The sequence below is a fragment of the Camelus ferus genome, chromosome 32 (assembly GCF_009834535.1).
Source record: "Camelus ferus isolate YT-003-E chromosome 32, BCGSAC_Cfer_1.0, whole genome shotgun sequence".
NCBI classification, from domain to species: domain Eukaryota; kingdom Metazoa; phylum Chordata; class Mammalia; order Artiodactyla; family Camelidae; genus Camelus; species Camelus ferus.
In genome coordinates this window covers 4,249,380-4,264,908 of record NC_045727.1, presented here as the reverse complement: position 1 = coordinate 4,264,908, position 15,529 = coordinate 4,249,380, and the positions used below count along the sequence as shown (strand labels likewise).

Genomic DNA, 15,529 nt, shown 5'->3' with positions numbered 1-15,529 from the left:
TGAAACCCAATGCAAAAAAGAGGTGAAAGGGGGCCACTTCGGCCGAAGTGTACGAGGTGGGGGTCAGAGGGGCTCGGCCCCCACTTTGGGGCCCTTCCTCAGGACTCCTGTAGAGCAGGCCTGTTTGGGCATTTAGAGGTCAAGATGGACACGAGCCACGCACCTCCTTGATCAGGCTGGCCACATAGAGGGCAGTGAGTGGAGTCTGTTCAGCCACCTTCATCACAACCACGTTTCCAGTCGCCAAGGCTGGGCCCAGCTTCCATGCTTGCATCAAGAGCGGGAAGTTCCACTGCAATCAAGAACAGCCACCCCCCAAATCACAGCCCAGAGCTGCCTCAGCAGCAGAAAGGACCAGCCCAGAGAGCAGAACTCCCTGTGCTCCCCCCACAACTCAACTGTAGGTTTAAGACAGATGGAGGAGGCAGGTGGTGGATGATAATATTAGCAACCCACGTTCATCAGTGCTTTTTACGTACCAGGCACCATGCTACATTGTCGAATGCACTCCTCCCTACCTCCCTAAAACAGCTACTGTGTTCACTTACACTTTTCAGATAAGGAAACCGAGTCCCAGGGAGATAAGTGACTTCCCGTGGTCACAGAGTTCACACAGGGCAGCAGCGGTTGGCTTTATTAAAGCCCACGTCCTCAACCACTGGCCAGGCCACCTTCCAGCATCATCCACAGACCCTCCCACCTTGGCAATGAGCCTGACCAAGATCACTGCCTCTCACAGCACTCCTGATAATAAACCTTCATTTGTTTTTATGAGGCTAACACTCACCGGGATAATCTGCCCGCATACCCCCACAGGTTCGTGGCGGGTGTAGCTGAAGTAGTCCCCATCAATGGGAAGGGTTTTCCCATGGTACTTATCAGCCCAGCCAGCGTAGTAACTTAAATTAAAAAAAAAAAATCCAAGCTTAATCAATGACTGTCAGGGACCCCTGTAAACCCTGGCAGAAAGATAAGATTCAAACTGGTCCAGGTGGGTCTTTCGGATAGTTGTCTCTGCTCTTGGCTTATTTCCAGAAAGAATTAACCAACTGCTAGGGTCACAGTAATCCATTCTAGGTAACTAACCTCTACACCTCAGAGTCATCCAGGGTACTTGTGAAAAACACCAAATTCCAGGCACCCACTGCTGACGTACTCAGTCTGGCTCTCCAGGGCTGATGCTCAGGAATCGGTGTTTTTAATAAACATTCAGATTTATTAAACCGTGACTGTGGTACCGCCTAGCACCCTAGGTTAGCATCTGAGAACCATGGGTCAGCTCTGGTGGGAAAGTGCAAACCCACGTAACGGCTGGTACTTGCTGTGTGCAGAGTATTGTACTAAGACTTGGTAAACAGTCACCAGCAACAAATCAATGACTGGGTCCCACCCCTGTAAAATTTACTATCCAGACACAGAGGGACACAAGTGGCAGAAAAGCACAGTGAGTTAGAGCTAGGGGGAAAGGAAGAGCCGTGTGTTAGTAGTACATGATGGTTTTCAGGGAAATGAACGGTGGGGGAGAGATGCAACATGTAGGGCAAAAGACGGGTTCGTGAAACGAATGTCAAGGTTAGCCTGAGACCGGAGTTGACCTGGGTTTGAACATGCTTTTGTGACCTTGGGGAGAAAAATAGCCAGGGAGTTGCCAATTTGTACCAATTAAGGCAACACTGCTCCCTTCCTCCCAGGTCTATAGTACACAAATTTCCATGCCTCCAAACAGGTATTTAATCGGCACAAAGGCAAACTGCTAAAACTCAGGACAGCCTGGGGCTCTGCCTTAGATTCACCAGGCTGCTCCCTCTGGGGCATCCTTGCAGAGCATTCTTGATCCTGGCACTGCTGCCATTTGGAGCTGGACATTCCTTTGCTGAGGGGCAATTCACTGCATTGTAGAATTTTTAGCAGCATCCCTGGCCTCTATGCACTAGATGCCAATACACCTGTCCTCAGTTGTGTCAACCAAAAAGGTCTCCAGGCATTACCGACTGTCCACGGGGAGACGTGACTGCCCTGGTTGAGAATTCCTGTTATGGGGATAACTACTGTTTTGTTGTCCAGTCCCTACTTATCTTCTTCCCCTCCACATCCATCCACACGGTCATAGGGGAAAAACCATTATTTGCACAGCGGTCTGTACACTTGGACCATAGCTGGACAGATTCAAGGCCAGCCAATCTGGATCTCTCCTCCAGGAATTTGGCATGAGGGCTGAGGGACTGGAGCTTAGTCTGGCTGGAATCACGCATACGGAAAGAAACAAGCCTGGGTGTGGGCAGCCGGGCCACATAAGAGGCCAGGGTAATCGAGAGAAGAATGGAGCAGGGGGGCAGCCGTGAGACTCGGTGTCTTTCTGGATTTAAGACCCCAACTCTCCATAGCTGCACAAGTGAGGCTGGGTGAGTTCCTGTTACCTGTGACCCAGGGGCTCTGACAAAGCTCTTATTCCTCATCTTACATTTCTTGGTCATTAAAATGTTTATGATTAAACTAAACCCAAAGCCAACAAAAGGAAGCAAATAATAAAGACTAGAGCAGAAATAGATGAAAGGGAAAACAGAAAAACAAGAGAATCAACAAATCCAAAAGCTGGTTCTTTGAAAACATTCACAAAATTGACAGACCTTCAGCCAAACTAAGAATATTAGGGAGAACACACAAATAACTAAAATCAAAACAGACGCGGAGACATTACAACCGACCTCACAGAGATAAAAAGGATTATACTACTATGTGCAGTGGAAGCCAACAAATCAGAAACACTAGATGAAAGGGGCAAATTCCCAACTAACACATAAATTACCAAAAATGACTCAAGAAGAAAGACAAAAGGGGGAGGGTATAGCTCAGGGGTAGCGCGTGTGCTTAGCATGCATGAGGTCCTGGGTTCAATCCCCAGTGCCTCCATTAAAAATAAACAAACCTAATTACCTCCCCCTGCAAACAAACCTCCCCCAAAAAATTTTTTAAAAAAAGAAGAGAAAACATGTATGTATGACTAATTACAGTTTGGGGACTGAGGGATTATTCCCATGAGATAGAGTCTAACTTAGAGCACATTTCTCCAACTCCTACGATCCTTCTACATTATTCTGCTTCTACCCTCCCCAGCAACACGCTCCCCACTTTGACACAGCCAGAACAAAGAAGAGGAAGCCTGAGCCCGTACCGGAGACATTTGAGGACCATGTCCAAATCCACCAGGTAGGAGATGACATAGGGCTTGCCATTGTCCAGGGTCTCCAAGGCCTGAGAAAAGAGAACAAGGTGATGCAGACAGGCGGACGCAGGAAAGAATTAGAGCAAATGGGGAGATGAACAGCACTGGGGCTCAGCACAGACTGAGAAGGGCTGGTGGCTAACTTTGTGCTAGACTTCCCAGCCTTTCTGGGCCATTGCCCCTCCCTCTTCAATGGCAGGGAGCATGAGAAGGGGGATGCGAGAAGGATGTACCAACTTCATTCAATCTTTTCACAAACACAGTTTTTCGAGCTTTTGCTCCATGCCAGATCTAGGTGCTGGGAATACAGAGACAGATCATGGAGCTTATAGAGCAGAAAGTCAGCAAATAATGACACGACTGTTAGTCACAAGTGTTCAGGGTGCTAGAAAGTTCCCAACCCAATCGGAGAAACTCCAGCGTGAGAAGCACCCTGTAGGCTAAAACCTGAAGGATATGTGGGAGGACCCAGGCAAAGGTGGAGGTACAAATGCTGATGAAGGGAAGAGCACCCTGGGCAGAGGAAACAGCATGTGCAAAGGCCCAAAGCTTGGCAGTGAGGAAGCTGAGGGAGAGCTGGTGAGCAGAGCTGTGTGTGTGAGGGCCACCGCCCAGCATGAGTTGGGAGATGGAGCCAGCCCAGGCAAGGCCTAGTAGACCATGTGGAGGGGGGATTTTATCCTCAGGACACGGGATGCCATGGAAGGGTGAAGAGCAGAGTGCCATGGTATAATCTGGCTTCTAGAAGGTTCACTCTGGCTGCTGTGTGCAGTATGGATTGGGAGAGGAAAGGGTACTGCCTCCTGGTTTCTTCCGCTGCCTGCAGCCAGAGAGAAGGCCCACCACACAAAGGGGGTCTGGGAGAGGTGTCCATCCCTGAGGGTCTTTATCCTGGGAAGGCTTCCCCATCATGGTCCCCTTAGCCCCTGAATCGCCTCCTTTCTTAGCCAAACTCACTGCATCAAAGGAGACACTAAGAGGCTCCCCAGGTTGGTGTAGGGGGGTACCCCAAAGGTGTCCAGCCTCTGCCATTCTAACCAGTTACTTGTCAGTAATGCAGCCCTTTCCTGGCTGTCCACGGGATGCTCTGAGCCCATTCACCTTGTGGGATGAGAGGGGAGGGGGCTGAGAACTCACTGCCAGGTAGCTCCGGTCCCGCTCAATCAGATCGGCCAGGCGGTTCAGCAGCCGGCCCCTGTTGGACGCATCCATGCGGCGCCAAGGCGAGCCCAGCTGGAATGCAGCCCGGGCAGCCTTCACTGCCCTGTCCACGTCTTCCTGGAAAACACCCACCAAGGCAGCTCAGGCCCTCTCAGCAATAACTGCCTCCAAATACCTCCTGCCCCGCTGCCAAATGCACCCCACAGGGGCTTCAGTCAATGCCCATGTGGAAAATGCCCCAAACAGTCCCTCCCAACCTCACAGGGCCCTGTTTGACCAGCTTCAGAATTAAGCGGTAGGGTTTCTCTCCCTCCCAGGAGTCACAGTGGGAGTGAGGATCCTGACAGTTTTCTTTCCTGGATTTCCATTTCAAAATTGCCCCAAGAGTTTTGCAAGGAGAGGCACTCGGGGTAAGTGCTTAGAACTGGCTGTTTTTCCCTTCCTCCTTCCAAAGCAAGCCTAGTGAATGAACCATGCCTTCTAAGACCACTGGCAGTCTCCAGCAAAGGCAGGTTTAACCAGCTTCCCTCTCCTTGAGGAAGCAATAAAATGAACACAGCTAGCATTTTCCATATAGGGAGATGTGTCTCAGGAGGTGGGGAGCATGGTTTTCATTAATACTAAATACATTTACCATCAGACTACCCTATGAGCCAAAAAAGTAGTCACATTTTCTTTTAGGAAAGGGAGTAAGACCTTAAATGTACATATAGAAGACTGTCTTAAAGCAGAGGGCAGGAGACATTCTTGAATTATTTTTAATGCTTTCTCTATTTTAAAAAAATGAAATATTTTTTACTGTAAGTCCAATTTTTAAATTTTAAAATTAATATTACTGTTTTTATATTACTATGAGTATATGTAATTAAAACAAAATACAAGACAGACACCAGAGCTAGATCTCAGGAGACCCCAATTCTGCTCAACAAGATTTCCATCTAGCTGTGTACTTCCTTTCTCTGACCTTCAACTTCCAGGTCTGGAAAGGAGAGACTGGATTAGATGTTCTCAAATTCAATTCCAAGCCTACAATTCCACAACTGTATGATTTCTTGAACCCAGGTACAATCTAGCACCTTTGTCTACAAGGAAGAGTTTCTGTGGCTTTACTTACTCAAAAATTTTAATTGGCATTTTTTTAGTTATGGAAGTAATACACACATGGTAAGGTTTCAGCCATACAAAAACATATAAAATTAAAAAATGAAACCATCCTTGCCCATCTCCAACCGGCTCAGCCCTGCCCCGAGGTTAAGTCACCAATTCTCACCTTGTCCCCTTCAGCTACATGACAGATGACATCCCCGGTGGATGGACTGACCGTGGGGAAGGTTTTCTTGCTGACGGCGTCATGCCACTCATTGTTTATGAAGATCTGCAACGAGAAGGAAGAAAGTCCTCAGGACCAGCGCTCCTCCCGACACTACCACCAGCGATGTTAAAAAAAAAAAAATCAGGAAGTACAAATGTGAATTAGCTTCAGAGGGATGTGGCCTGTAAGTTAAAAGCACAGGCGTGGAGACAGTTTGAGCTGGAGCACCCAGTCTGCCAAGTGCTGTGGGTAAGTCACTTGACCCTCCAATGCCTTGGTTTCTTTGACCTGAAAAATGAAGAGTACGTTCCTACATTATCAGTTATCTGTATCTATTGCTGTGTAATGTCACCTCAAAATCTGCTGGCTTAAAGTGACTTATCATTCTCTCTCAAAGTTGTGTCCAGTGATTGGGCTCAGGTGGGCAAGGCTTGCTCGTGTGGTTGCAGAGCAAGGGCACCTGGGGCTGCAGGTGCGAGCTGGCTTCTTCACTCATCTGTCTGGCACCACCTGGCAGCTTGGGCTTCCTGACATTATGGCAGACGCAGGCTAGTCGGGCCTCCCACGTGACAGCTGGCTTCCCCAGAGTGTTCCAAGACACCAGGCAGAAGCCGAAAGGCTTCTTAAGAGCTAGCTTCAGAAATCACATGGCCTCATTTCTGCCACCAAATTCCACTGATGAGTGTGAGTCACAGGCCCAGTCCAGACTCACAGGAAGGAGAGGCGACTCCTCTGCTTAGGAGGAGCTGCAAAGAATGAGCAACCCCCTGTCCTCTGCCTCACTACTGTGAGGGTTGTTGTGAGAACCCGGTTAGGTTATTCTTTCATCCACTCAGTAAATACTTAGTGAACACCTGTGATGCACCGGCACCATTCTAGGGCTGAGGACACCATGGGAACTAAACTCAGTAAGAACCTTTCTCTCGTGGAGCTGGTGTTCTGGTGGGCACAAATAAATAATCAAGTACACAAGGCAACCTCAGATTGCAGTTTTAAGTGCAAAGGGGAAAAACAGGATCCAGAGAGTATTAAAATGAGGGAGGAGAGAGAACTCTAGCTGGGGTGGTCAGGGAGGGCTTCTCGGAGGAGCAGGCATTTGACTTGAGCCCCAACTGATGAAAAGGAGCCAGCCACCAGAAGAAAAGAAGGATGAGTCCGGGCAGCAGGAACAGCAAGTGCAATGGCTCTGGGGCAGGAACAAGTGGTGTATCTGAGAAAAAAAAAAAAACAGGCAGCTAGAGTTACTGGCGAACCGGGAGGAAATGCTAGGAGATGGGGTCAGAGAGGAGGGCGGGTCCTGTGATGCCCTCAGCTCAGGGGGAAGCAGCTAGCAGGTCATTTCCAGTGGAGAGAAGGGTGTCGCAGAAAGAGTTCAGGCTGGAAGCCAGGTGGACCGAGTTCATGCTGGACTCAGCCCTACCCTGTGCACGCGCTCCCCTCTCTGAGACTCGGCCTCGCCTCCTGATGACCTTAGGAGCAGGAGGAGGGTCTGGCACGCTCTCTGTGACCATTCTGAACATCTGTTCCCACTGTCACCCCGAGTGCAGGCTCAGGTCTCACAGTCCCACACCCAGCAGCTTCACTGAAGCACTAGAAGCCAGAGGTCAGGGAGCTCCAGAGGGAGGCAGGCCCTGGTGGGTGGGGGGTGAGCCTGGCTGGTCCTGTACTGTTCCCTCCAACCCCTTCCCCCTAGCTGACCAGGACGGTTCACCCAGTCCCACGAGGAAGGATGTCCTGCCCACCTGCATGTCATGGAAATGGTGAATGACTGTTTCTAGCTACTCATTATGTGGCAGCGCTGGTACCAGGAGCTTTCTGCACCTGGCTTATTCCCATTTAAACCTCACAGCAAACCTAGGTGAGCTTCATCCTCTCCACAGTGGGGGACACTGAGGCACAGAACAGTCAAGCTACTTGCTCAAGATCACACAGCAGTGAGGGCAGAGCTCAGATTTAAACCCAGGTCATCAGAACTCCAAGGCCTGTGCTTATTGCCCAGTTCTTCCCCCAACTCCAGCCTCCAGTCAGAGCCCACGTCTGCCTTCAAGGAGGTCAGAACTCTTGTTTCCTAGTCTCCATCCTCATGGTGTACTTACTGCCCTATTGCAAGTCTGATTTTGACTTTTTATTATGGGTGCTGTGAAAAGCACAAGCCTCTAAGCCAGACAGACGTGGATGCGAATCCTGACTCTACCCTTCACAAGCTGTGACCTTGGGCCAGTCCTCTCATATCCAGATGCTTCATCAGCCCCTGGGAATAATACATCTGGGGGCTGATGTGAGGATTAAATGCAATGAGGAATGTAAAGCTCCAAAGCCAGGACCCTACACACAGTGGGTCTCACCACTACAATCACAACATCACTCCAGATGCCTGCACAGCAGCATACTAAATTAGTTCATCCGGAAAAAGTTCTCATTGTTATTTTGCAAAGATCAGATATGAAGTGGCAAAGTGGGCCAATCTGGTCAAACTCCCCAGTCCTCACCCCTTCCTCCCTGGGCAGGGCCCACGCTGTGCCCCAGACCACTCCCTGGCACCTATCTGCCTCTCAATGCCCTGGATTTGCTGAGTCACTCTCCACTGTTGAATTTTCAACAATTCATCCTCCCCTCTAACTGACAGGAGGAGTTGAAATACTGAGTTACCAAAATGTGATACAAAGACAGGAAGTAAGCAAGTGCTGTTAGAAAAATGGAGCTGACAGGCTTGCTCAATGCAGGGTTGCTACAAACCTTCAATTTGTAAAAAAAAACAACAACGCAGTATCTGCGAAGTGCAGTAAGATGAGATCCGCCTGTATTCCTGACGGGGCTGCTGCAGCAAACATCTTTGATGTGCATCTCTGCAAACTTGGGGCAGATTACCATATGAAAATTAGAATTGCTGAACTGGAGGATAACATGATCCTTGGCTGCCTCAGATATCTTTTTTCCAGGCCCCTGAGGATTAGGAACTGCAAACAGAAACTTGGTGTGGGGGAGGGTGGCTTAGAAACCGGGGCAGGGACAGCAGAGCTGGGAGAAGGACTGGAGGACCCTGGGGAGGAGTCCTAACCAAGGCAAGGACAGAGCGATATTCTGGTGCCACCGCCACCTCATGGCAATGGACAGTCATAAACTGCCCGAGGTCACCAAAAAAGGTTAAATACCAATAGCTCCAATTTACAGAGGCAGGACACATTCTAGAAAAATTTTATTTTCAAACTTTGATGGATGAAAGAATTAGGGATCTGTTACCAAGGAAATTTACATCCCTGGAGTATGTCATTTTCCCCAAGAGTGAGTGAGCAAATGTGGTTTTCTATCCTGGGGTGACTCCTGCTGGCACTGGCATTTTCAGTAACAGTTGGGCGATTTATATCTAAGAGAAAACAGATGCTGTCTTTCATATCACACAGTCCTAAGGAGAAATGCTCAAGATAAACACGGAATGCCACACACATTCACACTTCTCCATACAATCATCTAGAAACCTCAGGGTTAGTTTGGGGTTAAAGCCAAGGGCAGCCACTTCCCCTAGACTTGCTGGAGACTTATGGCACCTGACGCCAGCCTTCCCCTCCCCTCCCCTCCTCATCCCCCAGGGCCTTTGGTCCCAGTTCCTGGATTTCCACCCCCTTCTGGACTTTCACCACTTCCAAGATGGGAGGGACAACTCTCCTGTGGACTGTTTCCCAGGCAGGCACCGTTTCAATTTGTCAATGTGCCAATGGGCTTATGGTTTGGCAATCTCTATCTCGCTATAATCCATTCTTCTGGTCCATTTTATCACTCCCTGCATGTCCCCACAAACCTGTTCATGTTAACTCCCATATTCTTTGCAAAGACGCCCTTTGGAGTGGAACTACTGGATTCCAGTGGCTTGCTACTAGAGAACAAAATTGTAAACACAGTTTCATAAGGGACAACTATTCATGTCTTCAATAAATATTTACTGAGCAGTGATTATATTCCAGTCTTGGTGCTGGGAATACAAATGTGAACACAAACTCGGCTCCTCGCATCTGATTTCAAATATTCAATCCAGTTGTCTCATAAAAATCTACATCCTTGTTTGACCACAGGGCCTGGTCACGAGGCAGCACAGCCTGTGGCTAAGGGCGTATGTGATAGAGATGGACAGAACTAATCTTGAACTCTGGTTTCATAATCTATAAGATAGGATGTGCTTCCTAGGTTGTTAGTAGGATGAAAGGTGAAAATGTAGGTACAAGTTATCAGGCAAAGAGGGCCTGACAGATCATAAGTGATCAATAATTATGATTATAGGATCAGGGGACACATGTGTGTCCACAACACACACATCTGGTCTCAGTTTGACCTCAATACCACAAACGTTCTTATAACCCAGTCACCTGTGGCTCAGCATGTTCCCAGCGCGTCCTAGGCAGGCAGGAGATACTGAATGGCATTCGTGTTCATTTATAATAGAAGCAGAAGTAACCAAGGTGGGGCCAGTGAAATCCTCAGATTCCCTGGCTTCCCTGAATCTATTGTTTATACAATGGATCTTAAAACTCCTAAACAAGCAATTAAACCAGTGCGATCAGCGTGGGGAATATTTCACTTGACTCATTTGGCATATAGTCACGCCAGGCCACTGGTTGCCTAACACAAAAGACTCTCCCAAGGAAAACAAGATAAATCAAATTCCTATTCTGTATATACTGCTCGTCAGCAGTGATTGTCTGCAGGGGTGGGGCATCAGAGGACTGCCACTTTCTTTTTTGTTGTTGTTTTTATATTAGCTTACAGGCTACTAATTTTTAAAGAAACAAAACATTTAAGTCAAATTCCCTTTGAATCATTAGCCACATGCAGATTCCCTGTGTAACTCAGCCATCAAGCCAAGGAGCATTTTCCTTCCAGAACATTTTTATCCATTTATATATAGCTTTATCCATCCACATTCAGTGGGAAGTTTGCTTTGGTAGTGGGTTTAATTAGTTTACATCTCTCAGAGTGGTGTACATTTCCTCCCCTTGAAACATTGTTTTTGAGATCCATTTATTTATACAGCTCCAGCTAATTCCTTTAACTACTGCATGCAGAGAATTATTCCTTCCTGTGGGGGACAGTATAGCTCAAGTGGTAGAGCGCATGCTTAGCATACACAAGGTCCTGGGTTCAATCCCCAGCACCTCCTCTAAAAATAATACAAATAAGTAAACCTAATTACCCCCCCAAAAAATTTTTTTTAATGTAAATAAGTAATTTTTTTCAAAAAGAATTATTCCTTCCTATAACTGTTAACATATGTTGTTTATCTATTTCCTCATGGAACACAAGCTGGCTTATTTCTTGGTTTTTGCTAACATGTGGCAACAAACATCTCTATGTGCCCATGTGTATTTCCAGTATTTCCACCTCAAAACACACTTCTGTAACGTTTGACTTTTTGACTGAGGATGTATTACTGTTTGAATCAGAAAATTCTATATAGGGAGATCCTTTCTTAATTCCCTTTTGGTCAGTTCTCTCTTTAGTTTCTGAGTTTTGTGATCAAGAGACTAAAAATAGAGACACAAATTTAATTCATCCCAAACTTCCATTCAACTTTACGGCAACCTAGCTCACCCCTTCAGGAAACAACTTACAACTACAACAGCTCCCACATAAAATGGAGTTATATCATCATTATATTGTAAGCTCAACAGCATCACTGTTATCTCCTATTTAAGGCTTCAGTAAATACAGAGATACAGCCAGGCACATGTTAAGGGCTGTGCAAGGACTGACCCTCTTTTATCCTCACAGCAACTATACCATGTAGATGGGATTTTTATCCCATTTTGCAGATACAGCAGCTGAAGTACAGAATTAAGTAACTGCACCCCACCCTCCATATCCCCCCTTTCCTGCCTCATTTTTCTCCATATACACTGATTGCCTTCCTCACATTTCACTTATTTGTCTATTTCCACCTTCCAAGATGCAAGCTTCCCATGGGTAGGAATTACTGTCTGTTTTGTTGATTGGAACTGGGGGTGAGACAGGCTGGGACCTGGGACCCTTTGCTGCAGTGCTTGCACCTGGACAGATGTCTCCTCAAGCAACAGAATACACAGAAACTATAAGGGACTAAAATTAACTGTGTACATGCCCAGTTGGGGCAAATTATGAACAGGAAGATACAAAAACAGGACCAGATGGCTTTACAGGGGAATTCTACCAAACATTCAGAGAAGAGTTAATGCCCATCCTTCTAAACCTATTACAAAAGATTGCACACAGCACCACCAATGGGATAGGCCAACCACCCAGGCCACCCCTCTGGCCTGACGGGTGGATCCGCCCCCACCATCACCCCATTTAAGGGATCAGCTCACCCCCACTCAGGGAACAAGCAAGGGAACCTGTTATTTGTTATACTTGTTTAGAGAAGTCATTCTGGCTTATACATGAGTTAACTTGAATTTTATACTAACTAAAATAGCCTGTTTGTGGCCTATCAGACATGTATTATACATCTGCTTTGATTATTAAAGAAAAGGGCAAACTGACCAGAAGTAAAGTATGTCCATGTTAGAGATAAAAATTAAATGCCCCTCCTCCTGGGATGCCAATGCTACTAATCCCTTGATGATAAGACTCCCTTCCCAGGAGCCAAGGCCATACTGACTCCTTATGTACGTGCTGGTCTGTTCTTTTTTTTTTTTTCCTGAAGCCTTGAAGAAATGTAACCCTGACTTGTTTAACATTCTTTGTTCTGACAAGATACAAAACTGTGCTGGAAGCCATGCTTCTCCAGAGCAACAACTCAGAGTAATCTGAGAAGCGGGCTTCCGGACTAGTCCTCAGTTTGGCTCAAATAAAACTCTTTCCTATTCTTATTACTGATTGTTTATTGATTGTTTTTGTCAACAGTTATTATCATCAATCAACATAAATTGGTGATGTTGAAGAATAAAAAAAAGAATTAGTCACGCCTCATCCAGAGAAATTACTCTGCAGAAACCACAGTCCCTTGGGTTTTCTTTGGAGTTGCCTTTTACAGATCTTAATTACTCTCCAAGTCAGGGAAGAAAAAAAAAGAATGAAAAATGAAAATCAGTTTCCTTGACAGAGGTGTGTCCCTAAAACCCACCAAGGATGAGAAACGTTGATATTCATGAAGACCGGCCATAAAGGTCCCTGCAGGTGAGTGGGAGGTGGAACTCGTCCTGAAATCTTCCTAAGCCAGCCAAGAAGATCTCCCCCAACCCTGCAGCTCCACACAGGACAAGGAGAGGGAAGAGGACCCAGGAAGGTCAGCCAGACCACCCAACTCTGCCTCTTTTGGGTTAGGAAATATAGGTGTGAAGGAGAAGCCCTATTGCCTGTGCCCCACCCCCAACCCCAAGGAGAGAACCAACAAGCTTGAAATACAGCATTCCCCAGGTGCCCTCAGGAGAGAAAACCCAGGGCCTACAAGAGCAACTTCAAAGCCTATTTAAGAACTCCTTTTGGGGAAGCTCCAGACTTCAGACCAGTTCATTGAACATCAAGGGACCAATAACCCCCAGGGAAATTCCAGGCATATGATCTGGCTTGTACCTAGAGCCCCTGGTAAGAGACTCAGAATTTTAGGATTAGTCTTGGCATTCTTGCCCACAGGGTTTGCAACAATACAACACTGAAGACGACCCCAAGGAGCTTTAAAAGGGACCAGTTCCAGCACAGTGTAATGCTCATGTGGATTGCTTTGCAGCCCTTAGGAAGAATAAGTAAGCTAAGAATAGGAAGATAATCCAGATACTCTGTTCAGTGAGACAGAGCTTCAGAATGGTAAGTGCTATGATCTCGTTTATGTTAAAAAAAAAAAAAATCTGATGCACACTCACTCATGGGCTCTCTCTCTTACAGACACACACACACACACACACACACACACAAATGCAAAGAAAATGTCTGCAAGACCACAGACCTACCAGTTACCAGTGCTCCTGGAAGGAGTGCACAGGGGTAGGTGGGAAGTTTCATGTACTCTCTGCATTTGTACCCAATAAGCAAGGGTTACTTCTATGATCTTAAAAAAAAATCTGATAAAGAAAAGTAGCCTCAGAAAGATTCTACTCTGCTCCCTCAATTTACATTCCCAAACTAAATGTGCTATCTGCCAGGACTGTGTGCACGTTTGAAACCTGTTTCCTCACCTCCAAGTGAGCACAAAGTAGCGTAATCTTAATTAGGTCCTGTGGCTACAAAGGCGTGGAGTGCTACCGCCCTTCCCTTGAGAATATTTCTGCTACATCTTTTTGATGTTCAAGTCTTTCAAGCATGGTTAAGTAGCCTACCGAGGAAGCAGCAGGCGCTGCCTTTTTGGCTTGTGTTATGCATGTGTGTTTTATTCTATCTTTTTTCCCTAATATCCGTTAAATCACATAGATGTACCTTCACTCATGGCCTGTGTGTAGATTTGCAGCCAAGCTCTCGGTCAGAGAGCAGGTCCCCGATAGAAACCAGTCAGCCAGGGGACGGCTCTACAGCATCCCAGGTTAGCAGTGATCCCTTTATTCCCACCCAGAGTTTCATCAGTAGTACCATGGGAAGTTCTGGTTATCAGTTACTCTTGGGAGCCTAGATGTGAACCCCAACTTTGCCACTTACTTCAGATTCAGTAAACCTCTTTGTAACTCAGTCTCTTCATCTGTAAACTGGAGATAGGCACGGTACCTACCTCCCGGGGCTGTTTTAAGGATGAAATGACAACACAGGTAACCGTTTAGATTGGTGCCAGGTACAAAGGATGTGCACAGAGAATAGGAGCTTTTACTCCTGTAAGTGCCCACTGGGTTTATGAGGCTCTGTGCTGGCCCTCTGACCTCCTCCCCACTTTACAGAAATGGAAGGGCAGGAACTATACTTGTTGCACAAACAAAAGGAACACTTTCATAGCCCAGTTCCCCCTCTGAATTCCAGCACTTTACCCAAACTCACAGATCAAAAGAGAAAATATTCCTAAGTCGTAGTTGAGCAAGAAATCAGGCACTAGTAATCGGTGTTATCCTGGAAGGCCATTCCTTACTTTGATTAAAGAAAGCCAGCTCTTTGGAAGGCGCCGTCACCATTTGGGGACTGCACTCAGTGGCGTAGGTCCCCACCTTTTCCCAATTTCCTCATTGGAAGCGCCTGGACGCCGAGTGGCCTGACCTCTCCCTTAGCGAATTGGTGAACCTTGGCTGAAAAGGACCCCTCCTTTTCTTGTTTTTCCTTTTGGCCTTCCTTGGAAGAGGGCATGAGTCAAGGGATAAAAGAGATAACTCCGAAGACAGAAAAGGTTCCTGCAAAGAGGGTCTTAGATGGACATGTCCCCTGGGTGGGTGATATGAGGACTCTGTGCAGATATAGGGGCGATTAAGAAGCTCAAAAGCCGAGGACGATCGAGGGGAGGATGGAACCCCGAGAGTCAGCCTTGGAAAACGGAGTCAAATAAGCGGCCAAAGTCACGGCCAGATAATGGAACGTAGGTGTCAGAAGTGGCGAGAGGGCCAAGCCGCTCACAGGCAGGGAAGGGAGGGTGTGCAGAAAGAGCAACTGCAGCAAACCACTCGGGCCCCAAGTGGGTAAACTGAGGCCCAAAGGGGCCCCGGGCCTTCCCAGCAGGCGGGCTCCGTCCCCGCAGAGAACGAAGCGCTGGCCGGGACGGGGCCGGCGGCCTCACCTGGTTGTAGATGACTTCGGGCTGCTGGTTGGGGGCCGGCACGGCCTGGGTGGTGGCGGCCGACAGCAGGCGGCGGCCCAGGCGGGGTCCGAAGCGGGAGGCCGCGACCGCGGCGCTGCGCAACATGCTGAAAGTGCAGCTGGTGCGCGGGGCGGGGCGCGGACGGCGTGTGCTGGGTCCCAGGCCT

At 47.5% G+C, this 15,529-nt stretch overlaps 1 protein-coding gene and 1 long non-coding RNA gene across 2 annotated transcripts in view; one reads left to right on the top strand and one right to left on the bottom strand.

The window, feature by feature from the left end:
- LOC116660981 overlaps positions 1 to 3,213 on the top strand; it is a 25,852-nt gene extending 22,639 nt beyond the window's left edge. Inside the window, exon 4 of the long non-coding RNA XR_004316722.1 lies at positions 3,115 to 3,213. This is a non-coding gene — a long non-coding RNA (uncharacterized LOC116660981). The remainder of the gene's footprint in view (positions 1 to 3,114) is intronic.
- Positions 1 to 15,529, bottom strand: part of ALDH2 (aldehyde dehydrogenase 2 family member) — a 27,554-nt gene extending 12,025 nt beyond the window's left edge. Inside the window, exons 1-6 of the mRNA XM_032471907.1 lie at positions 15,343 to 15,529; positions 5,655 to 5,759; positions 4,361 to 4,501; positions 3,173 to 3,252; positions 788 to 899; positions 164 to 292 (exon numbers count right to left, since the gene is read on the bottom strand). Of these exons, the coding sequence (XP_032327798.1) occupies positions 164 to 292; positions 788 to 899; positions 3,173 to 3,252; positions 4,361 to 4,501; positions 5,655 to 5,759; positions 15,343 to 15,468 (693 nt within the window). The 5' untranslated portion in view covers positions 15,469 to 15,529. The remainder of the gene's footprint in view (positions 1 to 163; positions 293 to 787; positions 900 to 3,172; positions 3,253 to 4,360; positions 4,502 to 5,654; positions 5,760 to 15,342) is intronic.